Raw genomic sequence first — 18,072 nt, forward strand, 5'->3', positions numbered from 1 at the left:
AAAACCCGTAACTCCCATCCTTCAATCTGGGTTGAGCAGCCTACTGAAAATGACTGATATTAACATCCAAAGTTGTCTAAACGTGCAGAATGATGACATTAAACATATTCAGAAACAGCAAGAGAGAGACTATCTACTCCTGTTTGGGTGCTATTTCTTATCAAAGGTATTTCCCCATGATAAAATTCAAGTCAATTATTGTCTGAGGGAGCCTACAACTTGGCTGACAGCAGCAATCATTTTAAATACTCTCTTATCTCATATTCCTAAGCATTCTTACTCCTTCCCTTCATGGGAAAATATAAACAACTGTCTTCATGTCACTTCTATAGGTGTATTAGTTCTTCTAAAGCCTTTTGCTATATTTATGCATCCTAGCACATTTTTCTTACTGGAACACCTTTCCAAGTTCCACATCTCTGCAACAGCACTATCGTGATTGAAGAGGGGACTATATTATACGATCATTATCATATTTTTTCTAATCTTTTGTTAATCTCACCTAAACAAATTTATCTGCAAGTATTCCTTACACAACTTGCTACAGTAAGATAGGAGCTTATGTGGGTGAAGTTCGAATTATCTTCTATAACTAATAGAACCTGCCTAGAACATTATAGGTTTTATATTTATTCAAAAAGTAGAAATTATGAAGCTATGTTAATGTTTTTATATAAAACAAGAGAACAACTCAACACAAGTTCCTGACTAAAGATTCCTCTCATGCCTCTAACCATCAGCATGTAATGGATAGTACTAAAAATAAAGGCAAAAATAAGAAACAAAACATGTTGCTGGAGGTGAGGAGGAAGGTGAGGAAAATAACACTTATTTGGAGTTTATTAACACATTGAGGTGTTTCTGTAAGCCTTCTGGCAGCTGTTTGTCCTCATTATGAAGTTTGTAAAAGTTTATTTAAAAGGATGGGGCCCTGTTTGTAGCTTTCCACTGATGCTCTGGGCAAAACACAATTCAAATTAGGTATTGATGCACGGTGTGTAACTTCCAAACCCTGCAGAGCCATGCAGGATATGGAAACATTTTGCAGAATTTGCCTTAGATGTTCCAACCGTCTTTGCTGCATGGCCCATTTATCTTCTCCTGAGGGAGTTGGGATCATTAACATGGAAACCAGATATTAAGCCAACACTCAAGCTGCCATCTCCTAGGGAAGTGTATTTACAAAGCTCCAGAGCTGTGGCAGGGGTTTTGCTATACAGAGACCATGGATGAACACAGAACTCTGCTTCAGCTGTTCTCAAGCCAAATTTTCAGCAGTGCCTGTGTAACATACAACAAACATTTACCAAGTCAGGTTCCTCCTTCAGTCAAGGTCTGCATGGCCAGAGTTTACTGTACAGGCAACTTATCCCTCCTGCTCTTAGTGTGTCCTCTTAGTGAAATTTAACTTGCATTTTGTGTTCTAAGATACATTTAAAGTCATTGGTGACAATATTTGTTTGGTTGTAAGTTTCTGTCTTGCTTCTCAAAATAAATGGCATTACCTTAATCCCTACAAGTCAAACTGTAGAAACTGCCAGCTTACATTTCAACCTTTCCCTGAGGCTGAAGATCAAACATGTTGCATTCCCACACCGTGTAACAGATGGCAGAGTTTCATCTCACTTGCTGTTCAGATCCTAAGCATACAAGCAATTTAGAAAATATTGGATTTGTTACATAAAGGTTTAATAAAGTTTTATAATACCAAAGACTGCTGTTCAGGAAAGTTTTTTATTTCACAGAATTTTATCAGCATTATTTGTTCAAGGGTAAATCTATTCACTGGTGACAAAAGTGATCTTACCAACTTGAGGACAGGAGGTCACCATTCAGACTGTCTCATTAGCTCTTTAGCCATCTAATAACTTAATATCAGGATTTGCTATGAGTAAACAGAGATTAAACCAGGTTTCTGTTCTAAGACAAAATGGTAAACTGCAAGTGTCAGTGCTGCATATGGGAGTCAAAGACAACAAAAGAGAAAACTACAAAAGGAGCAAGAGGAAAAAACATTAAATTTGAAGTACATCCCAGAGAATCAGCCAGAGCCATCCATTATAAAACATTATATTTGCAGAGGTAACCCTGAAACTGCTACTGCATTCTGCAAGCAATCCAGTGCACTTCATCAAATACATGTATTTAAAGATTCAGAGAATCAGTAACAACAAAAGAGCTTCAAACACCCAGATGTCACTTGACTAGATCAAGAGTAACAAAAATGGATACATTTATCCTGTAACTGAGCGAAATGCACTTTACAAAGGGAGATACAGTGTAGTTTAGAATCACCTGAAGAAAGACATCTGGTATCCACATAAAACTAGATAAAATCCCACCCACAAATCACAAAGGTTAAGGGAAAACAAACCCAAAGGCTCCAGAACAAGCTTCCAAAATAAAATTAACTTTAAATTGCTAAAGCATTTTTGGTCCTGTTGCTTGAAAAAATAATTCTAAACTATAATCTAAAATAATGTCCACATTTATACAGATTGTACTGTAAACTGAAAGTGAACTGCAAGATGTTGAAAAATACTTTAAAATCAGTGAACTATTTAATTAACAAGAAGTACAAACAGTTGTTTTGGCACTGAACTTGAAGGAAAGCTTCAACAGAAACATTTTATTACCATGCTGATACCCACACACAATATCCTAGTTGAACTATCAAAGTACAAAGTTTGCAGACTTAAATATAAGTGCATCAGGAAAGGGGCTCAGGTGGGAAGCCCCCACTAGCCCTCCACCATTCTTTTAAGTACGGCTCCCAGGCCACCCTTTGCCACTTTCAGTGGGGTCAGCTCTTCTTTATTCTCAATGTGAATACTCGCACCGTGAGACACCAGCAGCTTTGCCTCCTCCACTCTCTCTTCATCGCAGGCTAAATGACTGCAGTGAGAACAAGAAACCCACAGCCACTATTAAACAGTCCAAGCTTATAAAGAGCAATAATTATGCCATGTCAAAATGACAGCGCGAATTTTGGGGGGAGATACATCCTAGAACAGCAAAACCACACCCAACTACCTACAGATTCCAAAGCTTGCTGTCCAGTCACTCTGCTGCCATTAAGCAACTCAACATTCCTCCTGCTGTTGTCCTTGCAATGTTAAGACAGCTCTTTGGATTAGGATTTGGCTCTGCAGTCAGCAAAGCTAAGGAGAACATAATCCACAGTGAAAATGAAAAACAGCAGTCTCCATTTGTGCCAAAAGTAATAAATAAATAGTCCATTGCTGAAAAACAATCTGAAGTAACAAGTTACTGCAAATGCAGCAAAGGCTTTTTTTTCCATTTGGCAGAGTATCCTGAGAATAACTGTGTGCACTTCAGGGCCATACTGGGGTTTATGTACAGCTAAAATGTACTGCTTGGTCTTATTCATAGCAAAGTTTTTATTTCACTCTAATCAGGGCAGAGTTTTGCCACCAACTTCAAAGCAGCTAAGATTTTACCTTCAGAGATTCAAACTGATCTCTAGGGTAACATCAAACACTGTGCTGATTGTACTTAAATTGCAACTTATTTTCCTTAGAGAGGTAAAGAAAAGTTTCTAAAACGAGTTCTTGCTTGGCAGGACAGAGTAGGCCATCCTGCAAGACCAGTTTCCTCTGTCTTTGATGTCATTAACTCACTTTCTACCCTCTAGTGGCAACCAAACGTATTCCAAATTACTACAAAAGGTGTTCTACACTCTTTAAGTAGATGGAGTAACACAAATTAAAGCATGCATGTACAGACACACTTAGGCAAAATAGTAAGTATGATCTTCTCAATAACATTTTAACTGCACAGGGATGTGAAGCAAGGGAGTATTTTGAGGCCACAAGAAATTTAAAAAAGCAAGAAACTGAAGTAATGGCATTTCTTTTCAGAGATTATGCTATATTAAACAAAATAAAAATAAAAAATTACTTACAGAGGAGTATTCCCTTCAGAGTCCCGCATATCCACAGTGGCATTGTGCTGCACAAGGATCTGTACCATTTTTAGGTTTCCTTTGGCTGCTGCTCGGTGCAACGGGGTGGATTCAAAATGATCTGTTGCATCTGGATCTGCCCCGTTCTCCAGAAGCATGATTGCAATCTGAGAATGTAGGAAGAGAAAGGAGCAGGGGAGGAGGATGTGAAGTTAATACAATCAAATCCTTCCCAGAGCAGCACCACCTCCAGTAGCCCAGGTAAACATACCTCCTGCTTATTTTTGGAGGCTGCATAATGCAGGGGAGTGCAGCCATTCTGATTGACAGCATTGACGTGGGCACCCTTAGCAATGAGGGCTCTCACAATCTTATCCCGGCCTGCCGAAGCAGCGATGTGTAAGGGAGTCCAGCCAGCCTGCAGAGGGAGAAGAAAACCACATCATTCAAACCACGAGCTTCAGGAAAGAAACCATGACAATGCACAACCCAATGCATAACTCATACTGCACATATTCTTATAAACTGTAAAGCTGAACATTATTGATTATCACCAGGCAGACAAGTCTCATGTCCTCTCACATGTCTGCACTCAGCACCTGACAAGACCTGCAATTAAACAACAGGAGTCACTCCTGCTATGTAGTTTTGTGTAGTATCTTTGAAGGACAGTTTGTGCCTGCAGAACTCACACTAGTGCTTTTTAAAGAACAAATAAGAATGATAAAAAAGGCTCTACAAAAGTTTCTTCAGTCTTTCATAGCTATATCCTACCCTCTAAACTGATGAGACATTTCCTTCTCTAAGGATGATATTTAGGATGCTTTGTAATGGATGTAAATATTTCAAACCTTCCTCTAGACCATGAGCAGACTATCTCCTTTCCAGTTGTAAAATGACTGAACATGCCACCTGCTCTATAATGCCTTCCCCAATATAAGAAATCTTCAGGGTACCTCATGATTTGGCACAACGTATTTGAGAGGAACACACAAAGTTAACATGAAAATGGCAACAACCACCTAAATAAACATTCCTGGTTTTGCAGCTTCATTTATAAGAAGAGTTATTCTAAAATTCCTCGACAATAAGCAGGACTCATCAAGTCTCCTCCTTATGCCACATGAACAGCGACATATTTCACTGCCTTGGCAGCGCACGGGGCACCCTGGGCTTTTCCAAGCCTCACACACACGGCTCTAGGGGCACCAGGAGAGGGAAAAGGACGGAAGGGAGCAGCGCCAGCGGCCCCGGCAGCCGGCTGGGCCCTTGTGCGGCTGAAGCCACGACACCGAAGGGCCCCGACAGAACCTGCGCACTCGACCGGCCCCGCACCCCCGAACTGCCCCCGCACCATCCCCGCACACCGGGGCGGGGGTTCCCGCCGGCGCCGCTACACTCACATCGTCCTTATCGTTGACAGGCACGCCGAGCCCGAGGAGGAGGTCAGCGACATCCGTGTGTCCCGCCGAGCAGGCCCAGTGCAGCGCGGTGCGGTGATCCTGCGGGAGGGAAGGGGACAGGGATGGCGTGAGCGAGGAACGGGGAGCGCGGCAAGGACCGGAAGCGGCTGGTAGGAACACCATCCCTCCTCCCAGCCCACCCGGGTCCCGTAGCCCGCCGACCTGGTCGGCGCGGGTGGCCTGTGCCCTGTCGCGGAGCAGCAGCGCCCGCAGCTCGTCGAGCTGCCCCGTGAAGGCGAGGTTACACACGGGCACGTCCGACACCGCGCCCTCCATGCTGCCGCGCGCCCCGCACCGCCCCCGGGGCGGGGCCTCCGCGAGCCCCGCCAATCAGAAGCGCGCCACGGCCAGCTCGGCCAATCGCAGATGTTCGCCCGCTGCTCCCGCCCCTCCGGGCCGCGAGGGCTGCTGGGGTTTGTAGTCCAGTGGGAGGGGCGCGGCGCGCTGCGGGCGGGAGGAGGGACTGCAGTTCCCAGGGCGCCCCGCGGTGCGGCCGTGTTGTGCCTCCGTGTCGGGGCGAGGAGGAGGATGGTGACAGCGGGAGGATGGAGGCCGGTGAGGGGCGCGGGCGCGACCGGTGGGGAGGCGGGAGGGGCCGGGACGGCGCTCCAGGGTCCACAGCGGGGCCGCCAGCGGCGGGAGGCGCCCGCGGGCTGAGGGACGGCCGGACGGGGTTGGGGGAGCGGCGCGGTGCGATCCGCCGTGAGGGGCTCGCCTGGCGCAGAGTGTCCCGCGGCCTCGCCTGGGGCCGGGGCGGGGAGACTCGGGTGGGGGGGTTCGGGTGCGGAGCGGTTTGGCCGGAGTGCGGGGTGGCCTGAGCCGAGGGGGCCAAGCCAACCCTGCCAGCCCGGCCTCGGGAGGAGCGGGACGGCCGGGAGCGCTCTGAGGGCTGTGGGAGCCTGCGGAGGGAAAAGAGACCTCGGGTGGGAAAAGAGACCTCAGGAAGAGCAATGAGACCTCGAGTGGGGCAAAGAGACCTCAGGAAGGGCACAGAGACTTCGGGTGGGGCAAAGAGCCCCCAGCGGTGCCTTTCCCGGGGGCTCTGAGCTGTCACACGGCGGCGCGGGGGGAGAGGCGGCCGCGAAGGGGATCGCAGGTGTCTCCTGTTGGATTTCGAGGGACGAGAGTGTCTCAGGTCTTTGATCCCAGGCGGTTTGCCCTCCGAATGCAGCGAGCGATGGCTTTTCCGCCGGCGAGGGCAGAGCACAGTGCGGGGAGCGGTGTTGCTCGGCCGCAGCTCCAGCCAGAGGGTGGTGCAGCTCCGTTTGAATTGCCCGAATGTGTATTTTTACATGACATCTTACACTTTTCTGTATATACTTAACAGCGGATTATTCATTCTTTATAGTGGATATACGTGCACTTCAAGAGTAAAGTAGAATTGTGACTGCTTTCACTTTCAGCTTCTGGGTTTTTTAGTAGCATATTCCTGAAGGTTGTTGTCTAAAATAAAGGATTTTACATTCATTTTTACATTTGGAGGCTTGTTTCACTCTTCCAAAAAGCACTGCTTAAATGATTTAGAAAATGGTTGGACTGTCTTGTGTTAATAGTATCAATTATCATTTGTTATTCTACACTAAATAGATCCAATGTTGAATAATAACATTAATACATCTTCCCCCCCTCCTCCCCCCCCGACGTGTTTTAAATCTCCAGCTGGAAAAGTAAAACCCAGTCCTGCTAACACTTTTCACATGCTTCCCATTAAGCACGAGGCTGTAATCGCTCTGATTTGTATTTTTTTGAACATTTCAGATCAAGCCGTGGTGCCTAAACTCTTTCCTTTTTCCCTCATTATCTTGAATCAAATCTCACCCTCACTGCAGTCATCCTGAACCTCTGCCACTGGCTGCAGTCAGACTTCTTGTAAGCAAGGTGTTAGGCCTGGTGTTCTCTCAGCACTTCTTGAGGATCAAAAAATAAAAACCAGCCAAGGCATTTCAGTGCAGAACAGCTTTTGAAGGAAAAAAACCTAAAAGCAACTGGCAGCACTGGTCAGAACCCCTAAAAGCTGCAAAGACTCCCTGCAACTATTTCAGTCTGAGAGCTCCAAGTTGTGCATAAAAGAACAAAGGGATAAAGTGGAGTTTGAATTTTGTGTATTCCTGTTCAGTTTTATCTAGGTATGAAAACCAGATCACTATTTTGTCAGACTACTTAGAAGAATTTCCAGAAACTGACGAGCCAGTGTGGATTCTAGGAAGGCAACACCACCTAAACACAGGTATCTTTGGAATTAAATTATCTGTAACATCTGTAAAGCATTCATAGATTCTCCTGCAGCAGCAGCTCCAGATTTCCTGATATTCCCTAAAAGTCCCATGAGAGAAGTTTATTCTTTTTTGTCAACAAGACACCAGCTGTAAGCAGTGGAATTTCTCTGTACAGGAACCAGAACCAAAGCCAGTAATTCATGCAGTGATTGCACTTGTAGCAAAGGCTGCCAGGTATGAGCCTGGTTACTTCCCACATCAGCTGCCTCAGAAATCAATCAATCAATCAATAAATAATAAATAAGTGGCTTTTGGGAAACATTCACCCTTACTAATGTTATTTCCCCATGGGGGATGCTGTCTGACCTGCAACTAAAAAGATATTTCAAAAGAATATTAAATTAGTCTACAGCACATACTGTACTTGGGTGAAAATAAATACCTAAAAGTTATGGCAGAGCTATGTATTTATATAAAAATCAAGTTTCAGAAATGAGCTTTGCTCCTCAGGGAGGAGACAGGGGCATCATCCTGCTGTGTTACATGTCAAAGGCCGTGGCCACCAATGCAGGGTTGGTGTTCAGGACAGCCCAGGGCAGCCTGTGCAGCCTTGATCTCATCTGAGTGATCCTTTGGAGAGCCCAGCCAGTCTGAGCCACAGCTCAGGGAAAATGAGCAAATAAGATTTCTTAAGCATTCTGCTGAGCCTTTGGGAGAGCTCTGTAAGTGCATGTGTTTAAACAAACCAACAAACAAAGATATTTAATTAAATGTAATATTACTAACCTTTTCTTAAAATGACTTTGTATTGGGTTTGGAGGTAGTGCATAATTCCATGGTGGTTTGCATGTAGAAGTTATTCACCTTTCTTAACTTGCTTTACCAGTTCTTTCCTGAGGACACAGTTCTCCAGAGCTGTTTCATTCAGGCTGGGTATAGTCATTCCAAACATCTTGTAAAACTTCACTGGCTAACAATTATTTCATCCTTAATAAGTTAACTTTAATCAACAATCTACAAAAGCTCTCTGTGTTTTAACTGCTAACAATGTTTTAAGTGTTATGGGTCTTGTGTGTAAAAGCTAACAGGAGTCTTCCATGCACTTCATATATTGACTGTACAGGGAAAATTGGAATTTTTTAGTTTTAAAAGTCTGTTTTAATAATTTCTTTCCTCTTAAAATTATTCCAGACAAATCTAAGTTATTGGTGGACATAAGTGCTCGTCTCTGGTTTACATACAGGAGAAAGTTTTCACCTATTGGTGAGTATTCAGCATTCCAGCTGCCTGGCTATGGATTAGCAGGATTAGTGGTGATGTTGGGGACTCAAAAATTATTTTTACAGTATTAGAAGATTCTGAGCATAATTTTAACTGTTTATGCAAACGAAAGATTCACGCTATTAAAAACCATTTGCCTCTGCCTGTGTGTAATGAGATCTTCCCGCTTATAGGGCAAGCAGTAGAATCACACCAGCACTATGGAAAGAAAAGCTTGCTCAGTGCCTTTAGTCCCTAGGACAGTTGTTAGAGATTTAACTGAGTCATTTAACTGAGCTTTCTCAGCCACTGCACTCTGTGTAGTCCATGCTGACTGTCAGGAACTTTGTTACCAGGAGGCACCGGTCCGTCCTCTGATGCGGGCTGGGGGTGTATGCTGCGCTGCGGGCAGATGATGCTGGCCCAGGCACTGATCTGCAGACATTTAGGAAGGGGTAAGTACTGTGGCTGAGGGAACTTCTGTGTTGTCTAGAGCTGTTTCATTTTTTTTGTAGTTTTCCATAAAAGCATAAAACCTAAATTTATTAGTGAAACTTTCTTTGATGCCCAGACGGAAGTTACTAGGGAACCATTCTTCTCTAGCGGGGTGAAATCATGCCAGCCTTAAGCAGAGAAATAGAAATGGAGGAAGGACAAATAGGGAATCTCACTGTTATTTTATAAATCTTTTTGAGGAATGCCCAAGTTGAAGCCAAGGGAAAACTTGCCACCATGGGTCTGAGTTCTTCCTCTCTCTTCATTGCTTACATAGCCAAATGTTGGCACACAGTGTCTGTGTGAGTAGTGCCATAGTGACAGACACCACACAGAGCACTTCATAAACCTCTAACCCATCACCAGCCTGAGTCCAAACCCCACAGCAGACCCCATTAGTTCCTGCTGTTAGGCCTGTGTCCCAGGATCACGGGTGAGTGTCATAGGTCTGCTCTCTGTGTAACTTCTATGCCAATTAAATTATTGGGTTGGGTCTGTGATCCTTATGCCATCGTGCCATGGTTTCTGTGACAGCATCATTTTGGGATTTATCCACTTTTATAACTGAATCCACAGCAGGACTTATCCACTAGATAACTGAATCCACAGAATGGAAGTGCAAAGATTTAACTGAAGGAGTAGGCAAAAAACCAAATTACCTGAGAAAAACTAGTTTGAACTTGCAGAGTGTATCTACTTCATAGCATCAGCCCTATGGATATGCTTCTCTGCCAGTAAATGTGAGGTAACCATCTCATGTTAGAAGCAGAAACTTAAATGGCAAACCATGGTTTGGATTTTCCTGTGGGAGAGGGCCAGCATTGTGTTTGGACTTTGCATTAGGGATCTTACTACCTTACAAATCTTAACAGGGTCCAAACAAAGCAGACAGTTTTAAAAAGTCTTGAAAGCTCAGCTAGAGCAATAGCTGTCAGTTCTCAGCAGTGATCACTCAGGGTATACTTGCAGTTGACATCATTTTAGTTTCCCAGCTTTCACAGTCTGGCCTCTGATTATAAAGGACAGCTTGATAATAAATGACAAACTGTAACTTCCAGGATCTCTAAATAAATTATAAATATTATAGATGGATTGTACAGTAGTCTGTTAACATCTCAATGCATGGCTTTCTACCGTCTAGAAATTTGATCAGTACAATGAAAACATTTTTTTATCTGTGTAACTTTTTTTCCTGTAAGATTGGCAATGGGAAAAACACAAACAACAACCAGAAGAATATCATAGAATCTTACGGTGCTTTCTAGATAGAAAAGATTGCTGTTATTCCATCCACCAAATGGGTAAGAACACACACCAACTTTCTTTTTGTCCACCAAAACTCCTGCTGTGTTGAAAATTTCTCATTTGAAATAAGTTAATTAAAAAATTTTAAAAGGTGATTATGAAGACAGTGTATATGTTAATACATAAATAAAGATGCATGCAAATGAGTACAAAATACAATAATTCAGAAACGTTGTTCACTAAAACATAAATAAGTCTCTGTGCTAGAATTTAGCTCTTGATAAAGTATTCAAGTTTTGGATACCAGGGTTGGTGATATTAAAACAGTCACAAAACTCTAATTTGTAATTAAGGACATATTTATAATTCTCATTACAGTTTAAGAACTTTTTATAAGAGAACTAGCAGTCATTAAGATTTGAAAAGAGCATAGATTTTAAAAATAATTCTTGTTGCTAAATACAGTTTGCAATTGCTCTGGAATGTATATCAAAAGTAGGCCATGCTGTTTAACATATACTGCAACCAACCTCTCAGTGGTCTCCTTTTTCTGTGTGTGTTTCCCTCACAAAAACAGCACAGATGGGTGTTGGAGAGGGGAAGTCCATTGGAGAATGGTTTGGACCAAACACAGTTGCTCAAGTGCTGAAGTAAGTCCCGTCTCTGTAGCTCCCTCAGAACATGCCCCTGCAGTCTGAGCTCAGGCCACGCTGGGGCCCCAGGGCAGTGCCAAAAGATGGGCTCCCTCTCTCTCTCAGAACCAGAACTATCTGTGCCTTGTGTTTGCAAGCACAGGGCAGACCATGGTGTAGCCCAGTGGGCGAGTAGTGAGTCAGGACTGGGCGAGTTCTAAACTTTACTATACCAAGATCTTGGAGAAGACCTGCAGAAAGGGCTATCTGGCTATGCTGTCGATGTGCCCTAACCCTGACAAGCTCCAGCAAGGAATATGCATTCCTTGCCACTAAGTGGCATAGCTCAGACAGGTCAGGAGTGCCACCATGCTCAGCAGAGCTATGCAGGATCTGAGCAAAGCCTGTATAAAACATGGAAGCTCCTCCCAGTCTAGAAGCCACACTTAGAGAGAGTTGATTTTGTTCCATTCCTGAGGGATAGGTGGAGGTGACACATCTCAAGTGGAGGCTGGACTGCAGGTCCTGGGTGCAGTTTGCTGCAGCTCTGGGACAGACACACACTCTGGATGGAGAGGGAGAGGAGCTAAAGGATGCCCTGACCTCCCATTTCTTTCCCTTACAAAGTCTTCATGGCTGAGGACTCACTAGTTTTACTGGCTTATTTCAGACAGCAGCCTAAGGGTGTAGGCCCCTTCCCCAGAGTTCTGGATGTCACACAAGTGGACAGAAACCTGTCTAAGGTCTCTAATGCTCCCTCCTACCTTGCAGGTGCCAAAAGCCTTTAACTGCTCTGGCTTTTAATGCCCTGAGTCTGCTATCTGCACATGCCTAGAAATAGTTTCACTGAATTCAGTGGAACTTCTTAAGCACAAAGTAATGTGAAAAATTGGCACAGAAATTTTTTCCTTCTTTAGACAATGCCAGGCACCATGGGCAGGATCCCACTGTGGAGGCTGTTAAATGCAATAAAAAGCAATAAACCTAATTATGTGGTTGAGCTATTACTATCACTGCCTTTGGCAAAAGGACAAAACAGCTTTCACATGGTGCAGTGCGTGTGCTTTTCCTGGAACCACTCAGTATTTCCTTTTTCTAATTATATTAAATATTGAAGTTATCTTTTTATTACATGGGGCCTAGAATAACCTGCCAACAAATACGTTTTCCCAAAGAAACCATTTTTTTACTCAAGAACTATCTAACTGTCCTGAATTAAAAGCTTCTCTTATGGTCCTAATTAGCTTACATTAATTATTACCTTCATGTTTTCTAGGAAGCTTGCTTTATTTGATGAATGGAATTCATTAGCAGTTTATGTATCCATGGACAATACAGTGGTCATTGAAGACATCAGTAAGTGAAAAAAAAGTTTTTCCAGGACTATTTTAATGTCTCAGCAAGTATTGAAAAGTAGCTCAAAATCATGGCAAATTTGTTGGGGGAAACTTCATTCTGGCAGCATTAGGGTAACAGTTGTACTTAATGCTCTTAAAGGTGTTCTCCAGCCTAAATGATTCAATGATTCTGTGATTATTTCTTTGGTTTTTGAATTGACTCCACCCTCTTGAATGTATCTAAATATGAACAAAATACTTGGGGCCATTCCTACTTGTTTCCAGGGTAAGAAAAAGAATAAAGGAAATAAAAATTCAGGTTTTGGGTTTCCAAAACTAAAGTTAGCACAGAACAATGAGGACTTTTGGTGGCCAACTTACATACCATGCAGTTGAGGAAAAAGTGGGGTTTGGTCTGTGCTATCTAAACTCCCACCCCAGCAATGGAATGAAGTTGCAGTATGGAGAAATACAGAGAATTGCTCAGAATACAGTTTGCCAAAGATTTGCTTTTGTCAGGCAAAAGAGAAACCAAGGTCAGATCCTAGAGAAACACAGGGCCAATTTTCAGCTGTAAGGTGGTGTTTAGCCACAGCCTGGCTCTACTTTAGTCCCTACTTCTGCTTATTTTATGTCTAAATAACTGGAAGCCAAGAGGTCCCTGAAGAATTTCTAATGCTTCATCTCTGCCATATCATTTCCCAGGCAAAGCTTGACAGCATTAATACTGCTAGTAGTAAATGTAACTTCAGTCCTAAATTTTCATCCCCCTGCCATTTATCTCATGTCTCACTGATGTGCCAGCACACACTGTCTACTAGAATTACTCCTACTGGATAGTTAACAATTTTCATGCCCTGCTCCTTTTGCCTTAAAACAGTAGCTCTGTGAAGCTGTCTGGAGAAGTAGCTCACTTCATGACTGAGAGGAGGATGTGCCCTGAGTTCCTCTGTGCACTCACTGCTCTCTGCTTCCATTCCCCAGAGAAGATGTGCTGGTCCCCTCCCCAGAGCAGCGGCGTTGCCCACAGCAGTGCACACTTGCACAGAAGTGCTCTTGGCCGAAGCAGGAACACGGCAGGATTGTGCACAGGCTGGAAGCCCCTCTTGCTCATGATCCCTCTACGCCTGGGGATAAACCACATAAATCCCGTGTACATTGATGCGTTTAAAGTAAGGGGGTTTTCAGTGAATTGTTTTTGTGAAATAACTTCAGGTATCTGTTACATCAGTAAACAAATAAATTTCATTTTTCTCTTTGAACTTCTAGGAATGCTTTAAGATGCCACAGTCTCTGGGAGCATTAGGAGGCAAACCCAATAATGCCTATTATTTTATAGGATTTTTAGGTAAGGAAGAAAGAAACTTACTCCTAATATCCGCATGACTGAAAGAGAACGGGTTTTCTTTGGGAAGGGGAAATAATAAGCAGTATAAGCATGAGAAAGGAAATGAAGAAACATGTCTTGGACACTTTAGGAACAGTATGATACCATCCTTACAGGAACAGAGCAGCAAAGCTTGACATAAAAATCAGGAATGATTTTAGCAGGAACAAGACACAAAGCAAAGTTAATAGCATTCAACAAGTGCCAGGCGTCGCTGCTGCTAAAATACTGATTTTTTCCTAATAATTAATGCTTTCCAGTGAAGGATGTCTTGCTTTAGTCTTTCGCTTCAGAGTTTTTTAAGTTATTTTTTCATAGCAGTATCTCTTTCACCTTCTTCCATGCCTTCCTTTTTTAATTAATGCAATAGTAGATAGTAGATTCTGTCTTTTAGATTTCACTCTGGCTTGATGCAACAACTTTTGGATGTTGTTCTTTCTTTTGTAAAACCTGAGCTGTTTTAGTCAGACTTACTTGTTCCAGTTTCTGAGTGAATGCCTAATGGGATTACAGATTGCACTTGTGATCATCCTGTACCTTTTGATCTGTGGAATGTTAAGAGATTACAACAGTTGAGATTTTTAAAAAATCTCTGGATCTCACATAGATAAAGTATGTGACAAATGTAGAACAAATGATCTGAAAAATCTAACAGGTAACAATAGGAAAGGATACTAAATGTCTTGGGGAAATTATTGTGCCTAACTTTTCAATTCTCTTAAAGACTCCTTAGCTAGAAAGTCGAGATATGGACTGTGCTGATAATCCAGTTTGTGTTTTACAAGTGTGGATAGAATAGGAGCTTATTAAAACCTCTTGCTTATTATCACCATATGGATTTTACCCCTCCAGGCAATGAGCTGATCTACTTGGACCCTCACACCACTCAGAGCTTTGTAGATTCAGAAGAAAATGGCACAGTTGATGATGAAAGCTTCCACTGCCAGCAAGCCCCACACAGAATGAAGATCATGAATTTGGACCCTTCAGTAGCTTTAGTAGGTGTTAGGAAATGTAGACATGTGTACTTTGTTCAAAGCAGTACCTCTGTGTTTTGGAAAGGGCAGTAATGTGTTTTTGATCACAGCCACAATCACAGGGCCATCTTCTGCAATGTAAAATTCAGCAAGTGATAGTTTATGTATTAACTGCATAGGATACCTGAATTTCAGGTCAAGCAGGGAATTGACTTACGGATACTGGGCAGCCAATTCATTTTCTTTCCTAGGCAGCATTTACCTTTTCCTGGAAGTATTTTGAAGGTTTAAAGCAAGGAAGTGAATCAGGTTCCTTTATTTTATTCCATCACTACCATCTATGCATGGTCGCTCTGGAGAAGAAAATTTACCTGAGCTTAATTTGTTTTATATAATTTCTGAATCTTTAAATGCAATTACTTGTAGGAGTCATCCAGTACAGGTCACAAGAATACTGTGGCAGGTGAAGAAATGCAGTGTGGTCACATGGCAATACTCATGGGTTGGGTTATGGGCCATTGTCTCTTGAGATGTAACCAATACATAAATGGCACAGCATCCTTCACTCATTGACAAACTGTAATTCTTTAACACTAATATGTGTATTCTTTCCTTAGGGCTTCTTTTGCAAAGAAGAATGTGATTTTGATAACTGGTGTAGTCTTGTACAACAGGTAATACTGTCATCTCTATTTGCTCTCTATGAAACCATGTTTAGTTTTTTTTTTTAAATGGAAATTCCCTGCATGCAAATCAAACAAGCACCAGCAAAGGCTGCACCAGGGTAAGATGACACTGCTGAGTTGCTGATGGAGCTTGTTCAGCATTTTGCAGCCCTGAGCTCTGGCAATGGGAAAACAAGGACATATATACCCTTACAGTTTGTCTTTTTTAGCAGTACTTGTGTTACTGGCTGATACTTAATCATTTACTGAGAAATACATTAAACTGCCACGTTGGAGCAATTTATTTATTTATTTGCTTCCTGATGATTATTTATCTATTGACATAAGATATTATTATGTGTTCTAATTCTGACTGTCAGTCCCTGGTACCACAAAATATCTGATTGCCTCACTGCAGAATCCCTCCAGCTCCTGCTGAACTGGGGGACACAGAGAAGGTGCTTGCTGCCACAGGAAAAGGGCTTTAGGATATTTCTGGAAGCAGTTGGGACACTAAGCTACAGAAATATGAATGTGAAGTAACACCAACCTCTAAAGGCATTTATTAAAAAAATGGCTATGGAAAGCAGTTTATAAATAATTGAACTAGAGATTATGATATAGCTTACCTGATAGGAGTGAATTTTGGCTTCAGTAATAACTTCTTTCTCCTGATCAAAACCTTAAAATTTGCTGGGTTTTTTTTGAAATAATGGATCTGCCTTTTGTTCCCATTAATCAGCAGAAAACTTGAACACAGAGAAGTCCATGCAAGTAATTTTCTTTAAAAGGCAGAAAATTCCATGTTCTTAGTGACGGTTTGCTCCATGTAAACCAAATTATAGGTGCATGGATATCAAATATCATAATAACACACTGATAATTTGTAGGACAGTTCAAGAGATCCATCTTTGAGGTGTATTTTCAAGTAGTAAAAGAGGTCTGTGAAGCAGTGATTCATAGTGACAGGTACCTGAAATGACAGGTATTCACTGGCTGCACAGCCTTTGTTCTTTCATAGACATACATAATTTAAAATGTTTTTCATTAATCAAGACATTTTTTGCTTTGAATTCTGTCCTCAGGAGATTCTAAAGCAACAGAGTCTACGGATGTTTGAGCTGGTCCAGAAGCACCCACCACACTGGCCTCCTTTCATACCTCCAACCAAGCCAGAAGTGACCACCACAGGAGCAGGTGAAAGTGCTGCTGGCAGCAGGGTGGTTCTCCTTAGCAAACAGGAGAATTGTCACAGGTGGAATAGCTGCACTTTCCTGAAGCTCAGGCAGTCACTGCATAAGTACCTTGGTCCTACAGAACATCAGTTATCCAAACACGCCACATACAATTTACTATTCCTAACACAGTATATTTTTAAATCTTGCAAATTATTTCAAAGGCCACATTCCAGAAAAATGGGGGGGGTTTTTTGGGGTTTTTTAAGTAAACAAAGTCAGGCATGTCTTTAGATTCTAAATTGATTTGTTTTGTTTTGTTTTTCAGAACTCATTGAATCTACTGACAAGCTATTTGAATTGGAAGAAGAATTTGAAATCCTGAGTGTATGAAGGAAACTGTGGTGACACTTCTGCGTATTGAACATATTGCTAATATTACTGCATTGACTTAAATCACACAGCCATGTTAGCCCCTAAGTGCCTGAAATCATGGATAACAGAGCACAAACACCTGGTAGCATCCAAAACTCCAACAGTGAGAGTTCCCTCTGTCAAAGAGCTTCCCCAGATGGAAAGGCAGTGAAAGATTTTATGATAAGACCCTGAAAGGGAACCTGTTTTTAATGTGTGTCTTTCCTGAAGACAAATGGACCTCTGAGATTAGGGCAAAAATAAGTCTGTCAATGGGCTGTATGTTTGGAGAAAGGGATAACACAAAATGGGTATTTCTTGCTCTCATATAATGCAATAGTTTAGTTCTTAAAAGCAAAAGAGTCTTCAGTTAAGGAGGATGTTTACTTCTGTTCCTCCCGTGGGCTGCATCGTATAAAAAAAGCATTGTCTTGTTTAAAAGATCGACTGGATCAGGAGAAAATTGTTTCCTTGTTAAATATTTTAACATGTATTTGAGCAACCACACTTTATTACAAAAATGTTTCTGTGAAAGGAACTATGTCTAACGTATACGTGTTGCAATAGCCTTCCTGTTTCTGGGAAACCTCAAGGGGAACAGGAGACTCAAATCACAACCACTGTTAGAGTTATGATATATTTCACCTTGACCTTAAAATTCAATCATTAAAACTTAGGCTGACTTTTCTTTTGGAGCTTAAGTGAGTCAAAGGTGGTTAACTGTACCTTATTTATTTTTAAAAGGATTTACACAAGTTTCTTTGTTACAGCACTTTATCTGTGCATCTAATAAATTTCTTAAGCTTTTCATAGGTTGTATGCTGCTATATTTTGTTTGTGTGAACTAAATATAACCCAAGTTATCTTAAAACTTAATATAT

General features: G+C 42.2%; 2 protein-coding genes across 3 annotated transcripts in view; one reads left to right on the top strand and one right to left on the bottom strand.

Annotated features, from left to right (window-relative positions):
- The window catches only part of PSMD10 (proteasome 26S subunit, non-ATPase 10), a 57,462-nt gene extending 51,776 nt beyond the window's left edge, over nucleotides 1–5,686 (bottom strand). The window contains exons 1-5 of one of the 2 annotated variants that reach the window (XM_071569631.1): nucleotides 5,551–5,686; nucleotides 5,329–5,427; nucleotides 4,197–4,343; nucleotides 3,926–4,092; nucleotides 1,716–2,895 (exon numbers count right to left, since the gene is read on the bottom strand). In XM_071569631.1, the coding sequence (XP_071425732.1) occupies nucleotides 2,742–2,895; nucleotides 3,926–4,092; nucleotides 4,197–4,343; nucleotides 5,329–5,427; nucleotides 5,551–5,664 (681 nt within the window). In that variant the 5' untranslated portion in view covers nucleotides 5,665–5,686 and the 3' untranslated portion in view covers nucleotides 1,716–2,741. Of the gene's footprint in view, nucleotides 1–1,715; nucleotides 2,896–3,925; nucleotides 4,093–4,196; nucleotides 4,344–5,328; nucleotides 5,428–5,550 lie in introns of those variants that run through there. The other variant, XM_071569632.1, reaches the window with a different exon arrangement.
- A 178-nt stretch (nucleotides 5,687–5,864) lies between these two features.
- ATG4A (autophagy related 4A cysteine peptidase) lies at nucleotides 5,865–18,001 on the top strand. The gene is made up of 13 exons (XM_071569135.1): nucleotides 5,865–5,943; nucleotides 7,505–7,615; nucleotides 8,796–8,867; nucleotides 9,221–9,319; nucleotides 10,559–10,660; nucleotides 11,182–11,254; nucleotides 12,513–12,592; nucleotides 13,558–13,745; nucleotides 13,843–13,921; nucleotides 14,813–14,958; nucleotides 15,555–15,611; nucleotides 16,688–16,799; nucleotides 17,106–18,001. Exons 1-13 carry the CDS (start codon nucleotides 5,934–5,936, stop codon nucleotides 17,168–17,170), a joined length of 1,194 nt encoding a protein of 397 aa, XP_071425236.1. The 5' UTR covers nucleotides 5,865–5,933; the 3' UTR covers nucleotides 17,171–18,001.
- The last annotated feature ends 71 nt before the right edge of the window (nucleotides 18,002–18,072 follow it).

Source organism: Pithys albifrons, chromosome 14 (genome assembly GCF_047495875.1).
Source record: "Pithys albifrons albifrons isolate INPA30051 chromosome 14, PitAlb_v1, whole genome shotgun sequence".
Lineage (NCBI taxonomy): Eukaryota > Metazoa > Chordata > Aves > Passeriformes > Thamnophilidae > Pithys > Pithys albifrons.